Below are 18967 nucleotides of genomic sequence, written 5' to 3'. Positions count from 1 at the left end.
TAACATTTTACCCAACAGGCTTTGATCAATACCAGCATCTCTGTGAATTTTGAAATGAAAAAATATCCTCCTGAAAAGAAGACAGGGGTTGTGGTTCATGAATAAATACCTTTGTTAATTTGCACCTCATACTGTTAACATTTGACCCTGACAGATGCACACAGAAGCTGTCAGCAGGTGAATGGCAATCTCTTTACAGGCCAGTGCAAAGCAGTGCAGCCAGATTTATAGCCTCAATCTTTGGAAAAGTGCCTGAAATAAAAGAACTTGTCTATTAAATATAACATATGACTCTCTAGATAATCTCTTTGTTTATAAATCCTTTGTGTGGATGATTCAGCATCCCGAGAAGAGACTCATTATGAACTAAAGTAGTGCCAAATTTGTGCTAGTTTAACATGATCTATAATGCATTCTCAAAATGCCAGAGCTTCTGAGAATAAAGAAAATGTTATGAATGTTACAAAACAAGCAAACTCATATTAAGAAGCTATATCTTGTAAGAAACCCAGCAAATGTGAAATACTCAAATTTTCTATGGCAGCTACTGTATCCATTTTTTTAATCACTGGTTTTATATATGTACTGTGTAATAGAGCACCATTTAAATGAGCACAATAACCTACATTTAATAAGTAGTGTAAGCAAACATAATCAAAGTTTTTCAGTAGACTGCTAGGGATGATTCTTTAAAATATATTTGAAGTACAAATATAGTAGGCTACAAATGGTACAAAAATATATTTGAAGTACAAATCTTCAAATTTATATATATTACAAAAATAAACGTTATTCATTTTGTTGGACTATATCAAAAAGTATTTAGTATTGTGCAAGGAAATGTTGTCTGTCTCACCACAAAGAAGATTTATTGTAAGCTGTCACTGTAAATGGACTGCAAGGCTTTGTGTGCTGTTTGGTTTTAGTGAAGATCTACATTCTGGCCTGATGCTGATTGGTAATTGAAAGAAAGCAAGTATCTGTTGTTTTCCTGGTGATGGCTTAAAGATGCCTAACATTTGGGTTAAAGGGGTCATATGAAGAGATTTCAATTTTTCCCTTCTCTTTGGAGTGTTACAAGCTCTTGGTGCATAAAGAAGATCTGTAAAGTTGCAAAGACAAAAGTCTCATTAATAAGGACATTATTAACTGTCTTTACATTTATTTTGAAAGATGCAAGCTCGTGATTATGGAAAGGGATGTTACTTTTCCAAGGAGTGCTTGTGGTGTACGGCCAATCACAATGCCTGTGTCAGTTGGCCAATCAGAGCAGACTGTGCTTGTCAGAAGGAGGGACTTTGTAGAAAATGAGCGTTTGAAAGAGGCGGGACATACGGGACCTACAATAATATACAGTATTTGAAAAAATATGTTTTTTTTTTCTTTTTCTTTTTCTTTTTTACATTAAAGCATGTCAACATATTATGTTACACCAAATACACAAAATAATGATCTTTCAAAAAGCACCATATGACCCCTTTAAAAAATGCTCTTTATTAACTGTAATAAGCATTGATTGGCTCACTATTAGCCTGACCTCACTGTTTAATCAAGGTCAAGCTTTCAAAGTTGATGAACACTGATTCGATGTGTAAGCATATGCTTAAAAAAAAGTTAAAGAAAGAGCTTTACTTTCTGCTTCTATGGTAATGCTGTATAAAACTATCACCAGTCTTAAGGCGATACTTTTTTGATACATGGGGTTATTATGTACAATAACGTTGTTGTTCTACATGTGTTGTTTAAATAAACATCATATCTGACTTAAAACCTTTATTTTGAAAAACAAAAGCGTGTTCTGTTTCCGGTTTTTTAGCTTGACTTCCTGCTTGCTTGTTTTCGACTTCGCAGAGTTAGCTAGGTTATCTAACAATATAGTGTACCGATCGTGTCAGTTATAATTTTTTCGTTGAGGAGATAATAATGTCAGGAGGAACCCGCCTTGAAAACGCCAATCCTCTGATATTTGAGCGATCGGGGGAAAGACTCCTGACTGCCGCCGATGAAGACGAGGATGTAGCTGATCCCATCGATGACAGGGAGATCTTCGATATCCTTTCAAACATTTGACATGTCAGCCTTGTTGCTGTAAATTATTTGCGATGATGACAGTTTTACTTACAAACTGCGTTTGCTCAGAAACAGTACCGCACCATCCCAGTTGCTCAAAATTTGTTTTACTGTATTTATATTAACATGTACATATACAAAAATAAACGGCATTGCTCCGCGGCTGAATGCAAATGATCATAATTAATGGACAACTATACCTGTGAAAAGACATAGCAATCCGTCGCCGAGAAAAGAAAAGGAAAATAAAAAATATGAAGCCCGTGCATCACTTTCAGCTAAACTTCTATGTCTGTTGAGGTTAACAACTGTTTTAATGTCTAATACTTAACCACCAGCAGCAGGGTTTCCATGTTCCCTTACGAAAGTCAGCCAAGGTTTTACTACGAATAAAACCATAAAAATTGGTTCTTGTTGCCATGGTAACCACAAATTAACCATGGCTTTGTTACTTCAAATAATAGTTTACGAAGAATTACTATAATATTTGCCACAACAATACAATTCTGCTTAGGGCATCCATTTGGCCAGCAGCTGCCCTGCTCTAAAACATGATTTATTTTGATGCTTTTGAAACATTTTGAGTCAGACCTTAACATCTTTACATCTGATCAGATCGATCAATGACCCTGAGCACCCTCTGTCCCTCGAAGAGCTTAATGTGGTGGAACAGTTGCGCGTCAATGTGAGTCTGAGCTGTCTGAGCTGAGGCGTTCGGTCGGGCGTTCTGTCTGTCTGTCGTTCTGTCTGCCTGTCGCTCGGTCTGTCTTGTCTGCCTGTCGTTCGGTCTGTCTGTCTGCCTGTCGTTCGGTCTGTCTGTCGGTCTTTCTTTCTGGCGTTCTGTCTGGTGTTCTGTCTGTCTGGTGTTCTGTCTGCCTTTCGTTCGGTCTGTCTGTCTGTCTGGTGTTCTGTCTGTCTGGTGTTCTGTCTGCCTGTCATTCGGTCTGTGTCTGTCGGTCTGTCTGTCTGGTGTTCTGTCTGTCTATCTGCCATTCTGTCTGTCTGTCTGGTGTTCTGTCTGTCTGTCGTTTGGTCTGTCGGTATGTCTGTCTGTCTGTCTGGTGTTCTGTCTGCCTGTCGTTCAGTCTGTCTGTCTGTCGATCTGTCTGTCTGTCTGTCGTTCAGTCTGTCTGGCATTCTGTCTGTCTGGTGTTCTGTCTGCCTGTCGGTCTGTCTGTCTGTCTGTCTGTCTGTCGGTCTGTCTGTTGTTCGGTCTGTCTGGTGTTCTGTCTGTCGGTCTGTATGTCTGTCTGTCTGTCTGGCATTCTGTCTGTCTGTCTGTCGTTTGGTCTGTCTGGTGTTCTGTCTGTCTGGCGTTCTGTCTGTCTGTCGGTCTGTCATTCTGTCTGTCTGTCGGTCGTTCTGTCTGTCTCTCTTACATATTTCTGAGCAGGTGAATGATGAGGAGAGCACTGTGTCTGTGGAGTTCACTCCGACCATCCCACACTGCAGCATGGCCACACTCATTGGCCTGTCCCTCAAAGTCAAGCTTCTGCGCTCCCTTCCTGACAGATTTAAGGTAATTTTAGTGAGCATCCAAGCATATTTAAGCTTACATTAGGCTTTGGGATTCCCATCTTAGTCATTTGTTATATTCTTTTTGTTGTTATAGATTGATGTTCACATCACGCCTGGCACACATGCCTCAGAGGATGCAGGTAATGGCCGATATACAATGCAAAGCCAGTTTAAAGGGATACACTTCACCCAAAAATGAAAATGCTGTAATCATTTATTTACCCTCCTTGTATGAGTTCGTTTTCTGTGCTAAACACATAATATATTCTGAAGAATGTGGCTAAACAACAGCTGATGGTCCTTATTTAATTCCACTGTATGGAAAAAAAATACTTTGGAGGTCAGTGGAGACCTTTAACAGTAAATTATGACTAAATAATTTGAGTAAATGATGAAATAGAATGAAAATGGAACAGTTTATTGCACCTTTAGACACAATCTAAAAAAAAAAAAATGTTTGCAAATGTGTTTTATGTTTCGTATCATGTATGATATATCAGGCTTTTATGGCCTAGTATAGTCATATAGTGATAATATTAAGCTCACATACCCGAGGAAGAAAACCATGTCTATTTAACTTAAAGGCCCAGACTGAGGAAAAAATCAATAAAATGCAATTTGGTGCTTATGTTCTTATTTATATGGCCATGATGTACTGTAGGATAAATTTCTAAAAGCTCTTATTATAAATAAATGAGATTTTTATAAAATTGACTATTGTGTGCATATGAATATCAGTTATCACTCTATGTAAACTCAGTATATATTTCTTATATGTCTCAATATATATTACTCTTTTTTTTGGCGGGGGGGGGGATGGCATAACATGAACATGAAGCCTCACAGGTGTTTTATTTTCTACTGTACATACAGTTTAACTTGATTTTTCTAACAAATGATGTGCGGATAATCAAGCAAATCTAAGTTGCTTCCATGCAGAAGGTTAAATGTTCATCTTAACATTACCAACATAAAAACTATTCTTATGTTTACTTTATAAAAGCCATTATATTTCGCAGCAAAAAGACACATTTCACGACCTGAAGGTGTATGGTTGTAGAGATACACTAAAAGGCCTTTTACTTACTAAAAAAAGTATAGACTATCTATCAGATGACTAAACTGTGTGCAACCGGTTTGCCAGCAACAAGTTTTGATCCCATTAGAGGCCTTAGAAATCCATGTGTAAAACATTATACAGTAGGATTTATATAGTTAAGGTCAAGAAAAATGTTTCTATTACACAGCACCCTGTTTTTATTTGAAGATAAAAATTCACTTGTGTTTTTCTCCTGCAGTCAATAAGCAGCTTGCAGACAAAGAGAGAGTGGCAGCAGCTCTGGAGAACTCTCAGCTGCTGGAGGTGGTCAACCAGTGTCTGTCCACCAGAACCATGTGATCCGAGTCGTGCAGTCCTTTGATAGACCAGGACTCAACTCCTACAGGCAAGACAGAGTTGAGAGATAATTACAACTTTAATAGGTTTTGCTTATATATATATATATATATATATATATATATATATATATATATATATATATGTTTATGTATATATATGTTTATGTATATCTAGTGCTGTGCTTGACAAACAGCAGATCAGGAGCACTGTTTAGTGCTTATAAAGAAAGAGATGCATCCAAATTAAGTTTAAAAATGTGACAGGAAAAGAAAAAGTAAGAGAATTTATGTGGAAACAGTATTTTTTCTGTTTGTAAGCACGTGGATACAGAAAGAAACATTATTCTGTATTTATGCCGTATATTTGTGAATATTTATAAAATGACTTTACTTTAGGAAGGTTGTGGACTTCTCAAAGAAAATTCATGTTGGTCAAAATCGAGAAAGTGTACAACTGAAATAATTTGCACTGCTGTGTTTTTTTAAATCTTGTTTTTGCCAATAAAAAATACTGAAATATATGGGAATTTTTTTTTTATAAATTAAAAAAAAAAAAAAAGTTAAATCACTTAACCATAGGCAAAAAGTATTTTTCTACAGCCAAATGTAGAGCAGGAGAGTGCTTTGAAGTTTTAGCTATTTGTGAATAAGTGTAATTAATAGGTAACAATTTTGAAAAGCTAAAAAATACATAGGCTTAATTTGTATACTGTGATGTGATTCATTTCTACAGATATGTCAGGTAAATGGCTTTACTGGTATATGGATACATCGTAAAACATCATTACTTTTACACTAGACACTTCATAATACAGCTTCTCTTGAATTAGCTATTGTTAACCTTCATCACAGACCTACAGTATAATAAAATATATATTATTGCATTTTAAAAACACTGTTCAAATCAAACAAGGGAACAAGACTCACATTTTCTTGTGATTTCTTTAGGAAAATGATAGTCTTTAACAGATTACCTCAGTTATAAACTTGTGTTTAAAACTTGTTTGACTTATAAAGTCTGAAGGGTAATAGTCTCTCTAAGCCACACGCAGAAGGCAGTGATGATACACAGATACTATAATAAGCACAATAATTTGCAGAGTCTGTTTAGATTACACTTGCTTGGCTTTCAAGTTACAAAAGTGCTTTCACTAGCATGCATTAAAAATGCATGATAGATACTGTTTCTGGTAATATAACTCTTATTCAATAGTTTGTTTTTTTTATAAATTACCAGACTAGCTAACGTTGCAAGTCTTTTTTGGTTCAGTCATGGAAATAAATATTAAACTTCAAATATTAATTTTTGTTATTAATTTATAATGATTAATTTTTTTAAATGTTGCTTGTCGTGCATCTGTGCTGAAAGTTGAAAAGACATGTCAGGTTATGGCAGCACAAAAAAAAATAAAGCATATATTTTCTGAATAAAAGGTGTGTGTGTGTTAACCATATAATGTAATGTATTGTAAAAAAAAATGTGGGGGAAATTAGTTTGATTTCTATGACTTCTGTGTGGTGCCTACTTTCCAAAATAATTGCAAGTTGTTTCCAAGAATCAGTAGGTACATTAGAAATAAAATAAATAAATAAACCCTCATAAAATCAGATCTGATAAAACATAAATAAATTGTACTATGCAATTCCTGTATTATACAGTCCGCTGTTAAATGACAGTCACAATGTGGAAATATATCTTCTATTATAACTGTATTGCCTAGGCGCAAGTTAGTTAATACACCTGCTGGGAAAACAATGTACCTGACAGTACTATCATATACCACTAGATGGCAACATTGAACTACCTATAAATGTACTCCACCATTATGATGAAGGGACATTTTGCCATTGAGGATTATAGGATGATGTTGTTATCATGCAACAAATATAATCAATTATAATCTGTCACTGGATACTAATTCGGATTCTAATCGGAATATGGTACCTTTTGAAGTCTGGGAAAAAAATAAAAATACTGGTCCCGGATAATTCTCTTATCATTCATAGAATTACAAAGAAATTCAAAGTGATGATGTTTCAAGAATTACATGGTGACATTTCGGTGACTTTGTGATTTCAGTTCATAACTGTGTGTTATGAAATCATATAATGTTAATGTTAGCCAACCAATGTGAGCCATTCTTGTTACTGTACACTATTAAAAGCCACATGATGTTGTCAAAATTGTCCTATCCAGCAGCAAAGATAAACCAATGATCTCGTTATAGAGCACAATTAACCACTCAAACAAGGAAAGATCACTAGCATTAACACATAACTCTAAAACAATGGCATAACATATAATCAAACACCCAAGTGTACAAAATAATATTTATTAAAATCTAAACAAATGTTTAAAGACAATACATGGTCTTACAGAATATAATACACAGTTCATACTTTTTACTTCTAAATACATTGACAGTAAAAATATATGTAATGTCCATTGGAATCTATTTTACCTTATATGGTTAAGTGTCTTGTAATACAGTGCACCAATTCACAGCATTTTCACATTGTCTGCCTTTAAAATCGCGAATTTCACAAGGTACAGTAGCTGAGCTCAGCTTGAGAGACCAGCTTAAACAACTTAAAACTAGCAAGATGACAAATAATAATAAGTAAGAATATTTATACCCTGATCTTTATTTATTTGTTTTTGTTCCCCCGTGAACCATTTGTTATGCTCGGACTATACGCCTTTGCTTTACCTCCAATGAAGAACGCTGTAGTGAAGGCGGAACATGATTCAGCCCTCGGTCCGTGCAGGGGAGGGAAGACCCTCGCAGAACTGGGAATCACACGCACTGGATGCAGCTCCTCCCTCAAAATGATGTTACTACTATAAAGACGCGTGATTCTCGATCCGAGGCAAGCCCTCCCTCGGGCTGACGTCAGTCACTCGCATAAATAACGGATCTGTCTCATCACCATCATAAGCGAAACCCTCGGCGGGAGAATAACTGCGTTAAACGGACTGACTGGAATTTTGACATTAAACGGGAGACGCGGTAGACGCGATCACATGTAAGTATCATTTGGACGTTTTCTTATATTCTCAACTCCTCTTGGTATAGACTATTTAATATTAAAGGTATACGTTTATACTAAAAAGTCATTATACATTGCAGTTGTTATAATAATACAGTTTGACACGGACAGGTTTGGAGTCATGACTTTGAACAAAGGAGACAAGTTGAGGAACATGGACAAGAGGAGAGGAAGCATGCCGTTTCCCCTCCACCTGCAGAACCTGCACAGGAGGAGCATGCCTGTGGATGACCGAGAGCTGCGCTCGATGCCCGAGGCTCAGCCCAGCCTCCTGCGCTTCAGTCCGGCAGACGAGCACAGGAACAGCTGCGTGTCCGACTCCTCCGACTCCGTCATCTCGTCCGGCAGCGACTCAGACGGACAGGTCTACAAGGTGGTGCTCCTGGGCGAGCACGGCGTCGGGAAGTCGAGTTTGGCCAGAATATTTGGAGGAGTTGAAGACAGCAACGACTGCGAGGAAACAGGTAAATGTCTTGGTTTATTCTGAAGTGCTTGAATTAAGATGTATTTTCCCTCCAAGCTAATCATTTCTGGAAAGTCCAAGTGATGTGGTGCTTTTTTTTTATTTAAAAGCTTGTGTAACAATACAGATGTGTAAATATGTAATTTGCACCTTCAATTCAGGAAACACATATGAAAGATCCCTCGTGGTTGATGATGAGGAGATGTCAATCCTTCTCTATGACGTATGGGAACAAGTAAGAAATGGGCATTAGGAGTAGTATTTATTTTTAATAATTTAACCAAATTAAAATATTTTTTTTAATATGATAAATAATTTATCCTGATTAAAACATATATGACACAATGTTTAATATATATATATATATATATATATATATATATATATATATATATATATATATATATATATATATATATATATATATATATATACATATATATCTTTTTTTTTTTTTTTTTTTTGTATCTCATTGTCACTAATCGTGATCACCATTAACTTTGCTATGCGTAACCATTCTTTTCTCTCTCTCGACAGGATAACAGCCAGTGGCTGAAGGATCAGTGCATGCGTATGGGAGACGCCTACATCATTGTGTACTCAGTGACAGACAAGTCCAGCTTTGAGAAAGCTTCAGAGCTACGAATCCAGCTGCGAAGAGCTCGGCAATCGGAAAACATCCCCATCATCCTGGTGGGAAACAAGAGTGACTTGGTGCGGTCCCGAGAAGTTTCTGTAGATGGTAAGATTTCACCAGACTTCTCTATTTTTTAAACCTGGGAGATGACACAGACTTTGCAGTCTCTGGTTGGAGTCAGGTTGGAGATGTTTTGGATAAAGTACTTCTTGGTCTCCTGAGCTCTGAGTAACAGCCAAGAGGCATAGTAAAGATGACACGTAGCCTCCATTCCTCTGGTAATGGAGTTAATGCTCACTTGCCCGTGTGTTTCTTTCCCCCGTCTCTCTAGAGGGCAGTGCCTGTGCCGTTGTGTTTGACTGCAAGTTCATTGAGACCTCAGCCTCCCTACATCACAATGTGCGCGACCTCTTTGAGGGCATCGTCCGGCAAATTCGCCTGCGTAAGGACAGCAAGGAAGAAAACGCCCGCCGCATGGCCAACTGCAAGCGCCGCGAGAGCATTAGCAAAAAGGCCAAACGTTTCCTGGGCCGCATTGTGGCCCGGAAGAACAAGAAGATGGCCTTCAGACAGAAGTCCAAATCCTGTCACGACCTCTCAGTGCTTTGAAAAACTGGACTAATGTGCCCTCAGATATCCACGACCAGAAGCTGTGTGTTTTTCATGCTAATAGGTGAACTATTTAGCTGTACAGAAAAATATGAACTTGTTTTGTATACTGAAAAGAGATTATATATGAAACAAAGCTGACAAAATCAAATTATGTTGACCGGCATGAGGCTTTTTATTGTTATGTTACTTCTTTCTGTGTTTTGCTGCCTTAATATGTATAGATGTCAAATTCTGTGCATGTAAATAGGAGGTAAATCCACAAATCACAATGTTCCCTTTGGAGAGCTGTGGGGTATGTTTGCACAAAGGCTAAAGAATTAGGTTCTTTTCCTTATGTGGACTAGAGCTGTATCAGAAGTCTAGAGGATGAGCACAAATCATTTTTCTTGTTGAAATATCATATGGAATCAAATGTTACTTGAAACTGAGTGCGCAGGTTCGTAACTCAGCCAAGACGCCGAACTAGAAGGTTTGGTTTTTTGGGGTGGGGTGAGGCAAGAGGCAATATAGGGTGTTTCGATATAAGAGGTCTGAGTATTCTGCCATCTATGCTCCATGTGCAAATGAATGACATAGAAGCAATAAATTATGTGTTGTGAGTTGTTTTTAAAGAAAAAGTTTGATTTGCACTTAATGCCATTTAATATTATTGAGCTGTTAATTTTGTTACATGTTTACAACTGGTTTCATAATAAAATAAAATACAATGTACATTCGCATGGTGTTCTATACACATTCAGACACATTCAGAGGCTATTATACCATGTAATTTATTCCCCCATCCATATGCAAGCGAGGGACTTGCTAGTCAGTTGTGTAATTGGAGGAAACAAGGTAGTTAAAACTTTTCTCAGCCAAATTAAGAAAGCTAATGATTAATCAGTTACAAAGCAGATGCAATGCTCTTCTAACACTTAAAGCCATTCTCAGTTTCGCTCACAAGAAGTGTGGACTAGAGGTAAGAGCAGCTTTTATTGAATAGCATGATCAAAAATCAAAGAAGTGTGTAAGATTTTGTTACAGTCCACTGTGAAGTAAATTTGGAGAGCTGTGTTGTCTTTTTAAATGCTTTGCGTTTTTAGCTTTATCCATCTTAAAACAACCGCATCAGACTGCAATACAATGTCTTTATGGGGTTCTTTAAAAGTTTGACTACAGAGACTATTTATTTGTGCAAGGCCTATCCTATTCATTTATATTTCTTTGTTTACAGATGAGATTATAGAGTAGCCTATACCTTGATTTGTTTGTTTGTTTTCATTCATCTAACCGCTGTGTATGCGTAGAATTTATTCTCATACCTCATGGATAATCTTGTTTTATGATCATGTTTTGTGTGTGTATATATATATATATAACTTTACCATAAATCCTGTAGCCTACCAATTGCCTGACACCTAACGTGAAGTTACATTAATGAGGTGCATGGGCAGATTGGCAATTGCCAGAGGGGCCAGACCATTTTGTGTAGTGAAAAGTGTAAATAGCGATAGAGGAAATTTTAGTGAAAATAGCAGTATTTTTTAACGGTTTGCATAAATTCTATTTACACTATGTTAAAATAGCAGGATTTTTTTTGCTATTTATACTACTTATTGCAAATCATGGCAATTGAGTAGAGGGTGTGCTTTTATTTTAGCGCTCCTCCTCTCATTTCTCACTAATAGCAACTTGGTTGGAGGGGTGTGTATAAGAATATTCTGCCCAAGCCGTCAAAATGACTTCATCAGACATAATCATTAACTTACATGGTTTAATTGTTCACATCGAGACTAGCTATGTGCCCAAGTAAGGTAAATAGAGTCAATTTTGATTTCATGATGACTAACCGTTTGGCCCAGTCGGAAAAGGCCAGCCTTGTCCTGAGATAGGCAGACCGATCCGATCAGAGGTTACCCAAATTGGAAATTTATTCAAAATCAAGCACGTCATCAGAGAAGTGCAACACTAGCGAATTGACATTAAAAGCTAGATAGTGGACCGTAAAAATTAAAGGCAGTGTAGAAAAACTTGGAGAAAGCTAAAAAATAAAAAGGCTCTTTATATTTTAAAATATCATTGCTTCATGATAACTGGTTACAAGTGTTAGCTAGCCTGTTACTGAATTGCATGGCTAAAATATCAGCAGATGGGATTTAGGGTAAACTAGGGTGGCCCGATGTCCTCTTTTTGGGCCTAAAAAATGCTTTTTGGTTGGGATTTCTAAATCACCTAAAATATCCAGGATTTGCCTTTTGCTTTCTACAGTTGCCATACATTGTGTGCATTTTGTATAAAAGCCCTGCGCGGGACTTTTCTTAATCCCGCTCCCACTGGATTTCTGACCAGTACCACCTGCTTCTGCAAACATTCTAATATTGCATATAATTTTGGTGCATCAGTGAGCCACTATCAATAGGACCTATACAGAGTTTTTAAATTGCTTTTGAATGAGCACTCACTGTTTACTCGATTTTGCCATCACGTGCACTTTGTGTAAAGGAAGGACATGTTACAAGATCAGATATTTGTCAATGAACTCAGGATCTGTTGAGCAGCAAATCCTTCAGCATGTTCTTGTCAGTCATCTTTAAGCCAGGAACACACCAAGCTGACACAGACCAACTAGTGGTGACAATAGCAGACTGTGGGGTCGGTTCACATGGGGTCGGCAGCATCTGGGTCCAAAGTTGCCCTGACAGATTAAGCCGACGCTCGACACCTGACGGCTAAGTAGCGCGTCCATTCTGTTTTTTTTTTCTTGTGCACTGGTTCGCCAGCTGAACAGCCAATCAGAATGATCAGATGGCCCAGCTGGGTGACGAGCTCCGACGCCGATTCAACAAGGACTAACTTCAGCTGATGGTGCAAACACACTAAGAAAACTTAGTCGTGTGAGGAATAAAAACTGCCCAATGGCCGACCGTTGGCTTTGTGTGTTCCGGGCTTTGCTCTCAAACCTTGATCAATCAAATCGGACTCCTGCATGCTGCAGCTCATGTTGGATGTAGGGTTGCCAAATCTGCATTTTTTTTCCACATAAAATGTCTACTTTTAAACTGTTGCGGCGGGTTGATTTCCCCTGAGGGTTAAAGCTTTGAAATATTGCATAAATTACTGAAATGCTTGTATTGAAACAATTTGCACCTACATTATGCTATGATAAAACTTATCCCCGCATCTGCATCCTGTCCCCACTGTCCTCTTTTTGGAAAACTAAAATATGGTCACCCTAGGTAAACAGACCGCTGTGGGCTATTTGCAATATAGTCTAACATGTCAAAAACCTAAAGCAATAGCCATACTGTTGACATTTGTAGTGAACTTTACTTTGAATATGTAGTCATATATTAAAATTAAACATTAAATATGCATACATAGGTTACAGTAGGCTATGTAATTAATCCTTAGGTATGTGTAAATTTACAAAAGCAGCATTGTTTGCCATTAAATGTTTAAATATTTGATATATACAGAACTGCTTATTTCACTATCTGTACAAAAATGTGTAGTGAATGAGGGTGTCCATGGTGGGGTTGTGTGTGTGTGGTAATATGGGCTGGTGTGGCTACAGTGGCAGTCAGCCCCTGATGAGGTCGTGTACTCGAGTTTAACATTAACTGGAGGGAAAAGTTGTCTGATGGCACTCCTGATTTTTTTATTTTCTCAGACTATTGGTTTCTCTCTGAGATGCATTCTGTGTTGATTTTTTTTTTATTTTACAAAGTTTCACACAAACAAATTATCAGAATGCTGGAGAAATAGACTACTAGAATTATATGCGTTTAGGCCACATCACAACACAAACCTACAGTATGGCAGCTGACGCTGTGGCTTTGAGAAAAAAAGAATAAACACACAAAGTGCACCTTTAAAAGAAAATCCATTAGTCAGTTTCTTTCTCTTAGAGGAACTTTGACTTTCTTGCTGGGACAAGAAAAAAAAATACATCAAAAGAAAAATAGATTGAAATTTGAAGCAAAGCATGAATGCTAAAATGATGTTATTGTTGTTGTTATTTGTCTTAAGCATGAAGGCCGCTGTTGTCCTGATGGAATCTCTGAGTGCTTGGTTTATTGCACTGAGTGTAAGTTCTTTTAGTTGGCCTTTTTGTCTGTACCATATAAATGTTTATCACGCAACATGATTTACCTTCTGCAATTATTTGCCTTCTATTTTAGGTGCTGTCTCAGAACATGTTGCTTTCTGAGACTGCTCATCTTAAAATCGGTGTTCCAGAAAACTATGATGGTATTTTCCCATGGTACCTCACCAAGGTGAGTTCTTTCTGTAAGGAGGACAAAATGACTTTGGAAATTAGTAGAAGCTTTAGCTTGATTTATATTGGGTATGTCCATAGTAAAAATTAAAATTGAATAAAAATTACAACAACTATTATTATTATTATTATTATTATTATCAGTTGAAGCAGGTAATTAATCCAGTAACTGTGTGTATAGACTGAGTAGTTGTGTAGACAGATGATGAGGGGAAGGGCTATGAAGAACGGAGATGGTTAAAAGGAGTGTTTTGCACCTGACACAAGACGATACAGGTTGCCAATTTGTCTAGCAAGGTTTTTGTTGACTAGACTGATGAAAATGACATTTCAAGTAATCAAGACAGGAGATGATGAAGGCATGTAGAATGCAAGCCTCTTTCATATTACGTGTGGTGTGGAGGTGTACTTTTATTCAGTCTAGACAGACGAACTGATTTAGGCTAATTTCCAAAAGTGTGCGGATGTGACTCCAAGGTTCTGAACATTTAAGTAGGCAAAGACATTTTAATAAGCAGTTCTGACTGAAGACGTGTTGTCAGATCAGGTGAGTAAGGTATCACTGAGTGAAAGAAATTGCTGCGTGTGTTATTTATAGACTGAATGTAGATGGTTAAAATGGACTGTCCTTGTGCTATGTTGCGAATGACTTAAGAGTTCTGCAAATGTATTAATGACTGCTTCTAAGAGCAATGTAGAGAAAGGACTGAAAAAGCAGAGCATCGAACATGCCATTCAATAAACCCTACATCCCACTTCACAGAGCACTCAGAACTCAAGGTGTAATTATGAGCAGGCATTCACGGTCGTCACCAGACTAAATATGGCACTACTGTACAATGCCTTACTTCAAACCCTGTGTCAGACATCTTTACCAGATGTAGTTTAGTAATAGCCCGGTTGCTCTCCAAAAAGCTTTTCGCTTTGACACTGTAATTGGCGGTATTTCTGAAGGACTGTTTGGGTCCTAGTGCTTTTCGCTCATCATTTTCTGTGTCTGACGACATGCTATCAAAATAGTCTCTGTTCAGTGTCCAAATCAAGTATAATGGCCTACATGCAAGTGGGTGGATAATTACATGTGTGTGATCACTGAAAGAACAGAATGATGGCTACATAATATTTGTTTAGGCTTACACAAAATAAGTGACAAATTATGCATTTATTTTCCTTTCTTTTTTTTCTTCTTTTTTGGCTCTAATTGAGTATTGTGTTCTTGCTGCAGGTGCCACAGATAGAACTGATCGTTTTTTGTTAGCTTTTTTTACCACAGTCAATGAAAACAACCAAGCATGGGTTTAAAAGACTCTGTTCCATGGATAGCCTGTGCAGAAGTGAAGGCAGCATTTCAGATTGAGCAAGGGGAAAGGCGAGCTACAAAGTGCCATGCAAGTCATGCTGTGTGCAGTTAGCACTTCAATCAGTCTTTACCTTTCTTAACTATTAACTATTTTTGAGATACATTTCAGGAACCAGACAAAAGAATTACAATTCTGGCCAGGTAGATGGGTATTTTTGGTATGACACTAACTGTTCAGGTTTGTGTGCTATTTAAGATATGTGACCACATGCACACTGTACCATGTATTGGATGTGCCAGTACTGAACACAAAGCATTTGGAGCCTCATGTCCAGCTTAATTCTGAATCTCTGTGTGCCCTGGTGTGAACCACTGAGCCACATAACTGCTGTCAAAAGCAGCAGCCATGTTTATTCACAGATATTTAGACAACGGTCAGCCAAACATCATTACTACCTCACTGACCGCTTCTACTACGCAACTAGTGTTTACACTAACAGCCATTAATGTGCTCTTCAAGTGCTCTTTTTCGTAAATATCATAACTGCAAGTTCCGGGCACACAAATGACCAAGCCATACTATATATATTTACTAGATGGCACATTAGATGCTGAGCTGTGACGTTGGAAAGAGCATGTTGATTTGAAACATGGCAGAAATACTGATCTAAATATGGATGATTATATATATGCTATAATTAATTGTTTTGTTTGAGGTACTTCTGTATTATTTGTCCAACTTAAATCATGTGGTCATTATAAAGAATGCCTGACTCTGAGTTTCCCAGCATATGCACCTAAAGGCAGCAAAATGTGGTCACCATGATTTAATCAAGCAGCTCATATCATCAGCCAATTAGAATGTATAACTTCCACACAAAGCAGCTTCTGTAGCCAGATAACTGGTTAAATCATGGCTGCGTAATTAATTATAATATTATTTTTAAAAACTGGATTATGTTTACGGCTCCCGGCATAAAATAACTGTGATAGTGTCAATATGTTTAAATATAGCACCACTGCGGCAAATGTTATTTTCAACAATGTACTATTTTGCAGAGCGTATTGACACAATGGCCAATCAGATGCTTTTGGATGTCACCTGCTCAAAATGCCAGTTTGGTTTAGCGCAGACACTTTTATTGTTACCAGCAAAGTACAGGCATAATTTAAATAAGGTATACTTTCTGTAGACAGTTCTACTGACTGTTAATGTATATTTTTTTTCTTTTCTTTTTTTGCGAAAGAGCAGAACTGAAGTGATATATAGCTTCAGTGATTATAAGGGGAATGGTTTTGTGCGTTTCTGTGTACAAACAAATCACTATTTGAAAATAACGTTTTTCATGCTGTTAAAAAGACAATTGGCAATCTATACACTGCAAAATGTAGGGACTGACAACCGAACAAATGACACCAATGCAAATTAGCATTCATGTGAAACGCTAGTGATTCTTTTAAAAAGAAAAATGTACTGTAAGTTGAGCATATCAGACCTGGTAAAGCCCTTGGTTAAGTGGGTGGGGTTTGTGTGATTTTTTTTTATGTAGATATGATGTCTATATCGTTAAGAAGAGTACACTGATATGCATGTTATACTTATCATATTTTGATTTTCCAGCTGCCGGATCTCCCCCTGACCTACTCTGATCTGACTGTAAGTGGTGACGATGAAGGGATTTTTGGGGTGGAGTCAGGCTTTCTGTATGCCCTTAAACCTCTGGACAGAGAGAAACAGCCGTCTTATTCCTTGCAGGTGCAGAATCATAAAGGAATTTAATTTATGTAAAAAAAAAGGAAAGTGTCATTTGAAATTTTCTTCTATATTTATGTTTATGTTTATCCTATGTTTATGTTCAGTTATTTCACTGACAAGAACTTATTCATATTATATTTATATAACCTATTTAACCTATTTATTGCCATTATTGTGAAATTACTTATCCTACACATACAGTAGGAGCCTGATAAAACTGCTCATTTTAGAAGAAAATGTCAAATGGCATTTAGAGGCTTTTGTATATGAACTCTTCAAATGTTCCTTTGTCTTAGACCCATATTTAATGCAAGTTTCTGTAATGTATGACTTGTTTTAGTCATTCATTCTTTTAACATTTGCCTAAATTCAGCATTGACTGCTAAAGCACATGGCTTCTTGAGTGCAGCCCAAAATAACAAATGTTGATGAAAATTGCAGGCCAATGAAACGTGAGGCGAAGAGGTTTGAGCTCTAATAAGACATGCTGCTCAAGTGATTTGACCTGAGTGTTTTTTCCCAGGTGTCCTTCACAAAGTCCATGCACACTCAGAGCTTTACTGTCGAGGTGTGCGTCATCGATAAGAACGACAACGTGCCGGTGTTCTTGGAAGAGAGCATGAGAGGCAGCGTGCAGCTGGGGCTACTCAAAGGTGGGTGGGAGAAGAGCACAGCAGGCCTGCGCCAAAGAACTTGCTTTGCTTGATGCTCATCCTAATTGCCTTGACTTTTCTTAAATTCTACAGGCGTGCGATGCTAAGCAAGATAAACTGTTAGACTGAATGCCACACTTTTCTCATAAATTAGAGTAGCGTAGTAGCGTGGTTAGAAATAGCCTAGTGTGGCATAACTGAATGGTATTTTTTTCTTTCGATAATGTGACACATGAAGAACCTATAGGATTATGAGGACAAGCTGTTTTACCTGTACATCATCACTGTGATGTCAGATGAAATGCCCTTGAAGCACTAACACGAACATGTTCTCCAGGTTTTCTCAGAAACTCTAACAGAGACTGGAGTAAATAACAAGACCAAAATGAAAAATGTCTTTGCTCAATAATGCTCAGAGATTTCTCATCATCTATTTTAAGAACATCACAATAAAGAGCCCCATGACCGCAGAGGCTTCATGCTAAGGAAGAAAACTAATATCCTTAAGAAGCAAATGTTGATAATGAATCAGTGCAGTGAAGTCATTGTCATCGTTGGCGCCGATACAGGATGGCTGTCTCCGTGACGTGCTGTGCAGCTGCCACAGGATCTGCTGAAACAGTTCTACTCCACCATCATCGAATCCATCCTCTGCACTTCAGTAACTGTCTGGTTCAGCTCAGCTTCTAAATCTGACCTCAGAAGACTACAGAGGGTAGTCCGGACTGCTGAGCGAATCATCGGTTCAACCCTCCCATCTATTCAAGAACTGTACTTATCCAGAGTGAGCAAAAGGGCTGGCAAAATCACTCTGGACCCCTCACATCCAGCACACTCCCTCTTTGAACTGTTGCCATCTGGTCGACGCTACAGAGCACTGAGCACCAGAACGACCAGACACAGGAAAAGTTTCTTCCCTCAGGCAATCCATCTAATGAACAATTGATAATAAGTGTGGAACACACTACACTTTATATTTATATACACATACACTTATTTATCTAACACCATACTTAGCTTACACTTAAATTTTTTGCACATAATATACCTGTACATACATAATGCTCATTGTAATATACCTGCCATACATTGTCAATTTGTATATTTTCGTTCCTTACCTACCTATTTGTATTTTTTTTTATTCCATTTTGTGTTTTTGTTCTGTCACTTTCATTATGTTGCACTGCGGGGCTTCTGTCACGAAAACAAATTCCTCGTATGTGTGAACATACTGTACCTGGCAATAAAGCT

At 37.6% G+C, this 18967-nt stretch overlaps 3 protein-coding genes and 1 long non-coding RNA gene across 5 annotated transcripts in view; 3 read left to right on the top strand and 1 right to left on the bottom strand.

Moving 5' to 3' along the window:
• The first annotated feature begins 1786 nt into the window (after positions 1-1786).
• On the top strand, positions 1787-6424 carry LOC132123490 (cytosolic iron-sulfur assembly component 2B-like). The gene is made up of 5 exons (XM_059534124.1): positions 1787-2050; positions 2676-2755; positions 3464-3589; positions 3683-3728; positions 4887-6424. Exons 1-5 carry the CDS (start codon positions 1924-1926, stop codon positions 4985-4987), a joined length of 480 nt encoding a protein of 159 aa, XP_059390107.1. The 5' UTR covers positions 1787-1923; the 3' UTR covers positions 4988-6424.
• Positions 4397-4750, bottom strand: LOC132123496 (uncharacterized). Its single transcript, XR_009426523.1, has 2 exons — positions 4617-4750; positions 4397-4516 (listed from the first exon to the last, which is right to left on the bottom strand). It is a non-coding gene; the product is annotated as an uncharacterized LOC132123496 (long non-coding RNA).
• A 1212-nt stretch (positions 6425-7636) lies between the features above and the next one.
• On the top strand, positions 7637-10458 carry LOC132123477 (GTP-binding protein RAD-like). Of its 2 annotated transcripts, none has more exons than XM_059534107.1 (5): positions 7637-8013; positions 8149-8501; positions 8662-8735; positions 9038-9242; positions 9469-10458. In XM_059534107.1, coding segments are annotated over exons 1-5 (912 nt in total). In that variant the 5' UTR covers positions 7637-8011; the 3' UTR covers positions 9747-10458. The 2 variants fall into 2 exon arrangements, with proteins under 2 accessions (XP_059390090.1, XP_059390098.1); XM_059534115.1 differs by having other exon boundaries at positions 7638-8017.
• Positions 10459-13757: 3299 nt separating this feature from the next.
• Positions 13758-18967, top strand: part of LOC132114637 (cadherin-17-like) — a 44554-nt gene continuing 39344 nt past the window's right edge. The window contains exons 1-4 of the mRNA XM_059522876.1: positions 13758-13815; positions 13910-14005; positions 16929-17063; positions 17587-17716. Of these exons, the coding sequence (XP_059378859.1) occupies positions 13759-13815; positions 13910-14005; positions 16929-17063; positions 17587-17716 (418 nt within the window). The 5' untranslated portion in view covers position 13758. The remainder of the gene's footprint in view (positions 13816-13909; positions 14006-16928; positions 17064-17586; positions 17717-18967) is intronic.

The sequence above is a fragment of the Carassius carassius genome, chromosome 3 (assembly GCF_963082965.1).
Source record: "Carassius carassius chromosome 3, fCarCar2.1, whole genome shotgun sequence".
Taxonomy (NCBI): Eukaryota; Metazoa; Chordata; class Actinopteri; order Cypriniformes; family Cyprinidae; genus Carassius; species Carassius carassius.
This window is presented reverse-complemented; position numbering and strand designations above follow the sequence as displayed.

Bases quoted from the DNA above. Each gene is read 5' to 3' on its own strand.
- LOC132123490 (XM_059534124.1), top strand. From the start codon at position 1,924: ATGTCAGGAGGAACCCGCCTTGAAAACGCCAATCCTCTGATATTTGAG. The intron at 2,756-3,463 runs GTGAGTCTGAGC...ATTTCTGAGCAG, and splicing joins TGGAACAGTTGCGCGTCAAT to GTGAATGATGAGGAGAGCAC. The intron at 3,590-3,682 runs GTAATTTTAGTG...TTGTTGTTATAG, and splicing joins CCCTTCCTGACAGATTTAAG to ATTGATGTTCACATCACGCC.
- LOC132123477 (XM_059534107.1), top strand. The intron at 8,502-8,661 runs GTAAATGTCTTG...CCTTCAATTCAG, and splicing joins CAACGACTGCGAGGAAACAG to GAAACACATATGAAAGATCC. The intron at 9,243-9,468 runs GTAAGATTTCAC...CCGTCTCTCTAG, and splicing joins CCGAGAAGTTTCTGTAGATG to AGGGCAGTGCCTGTGCCGTT.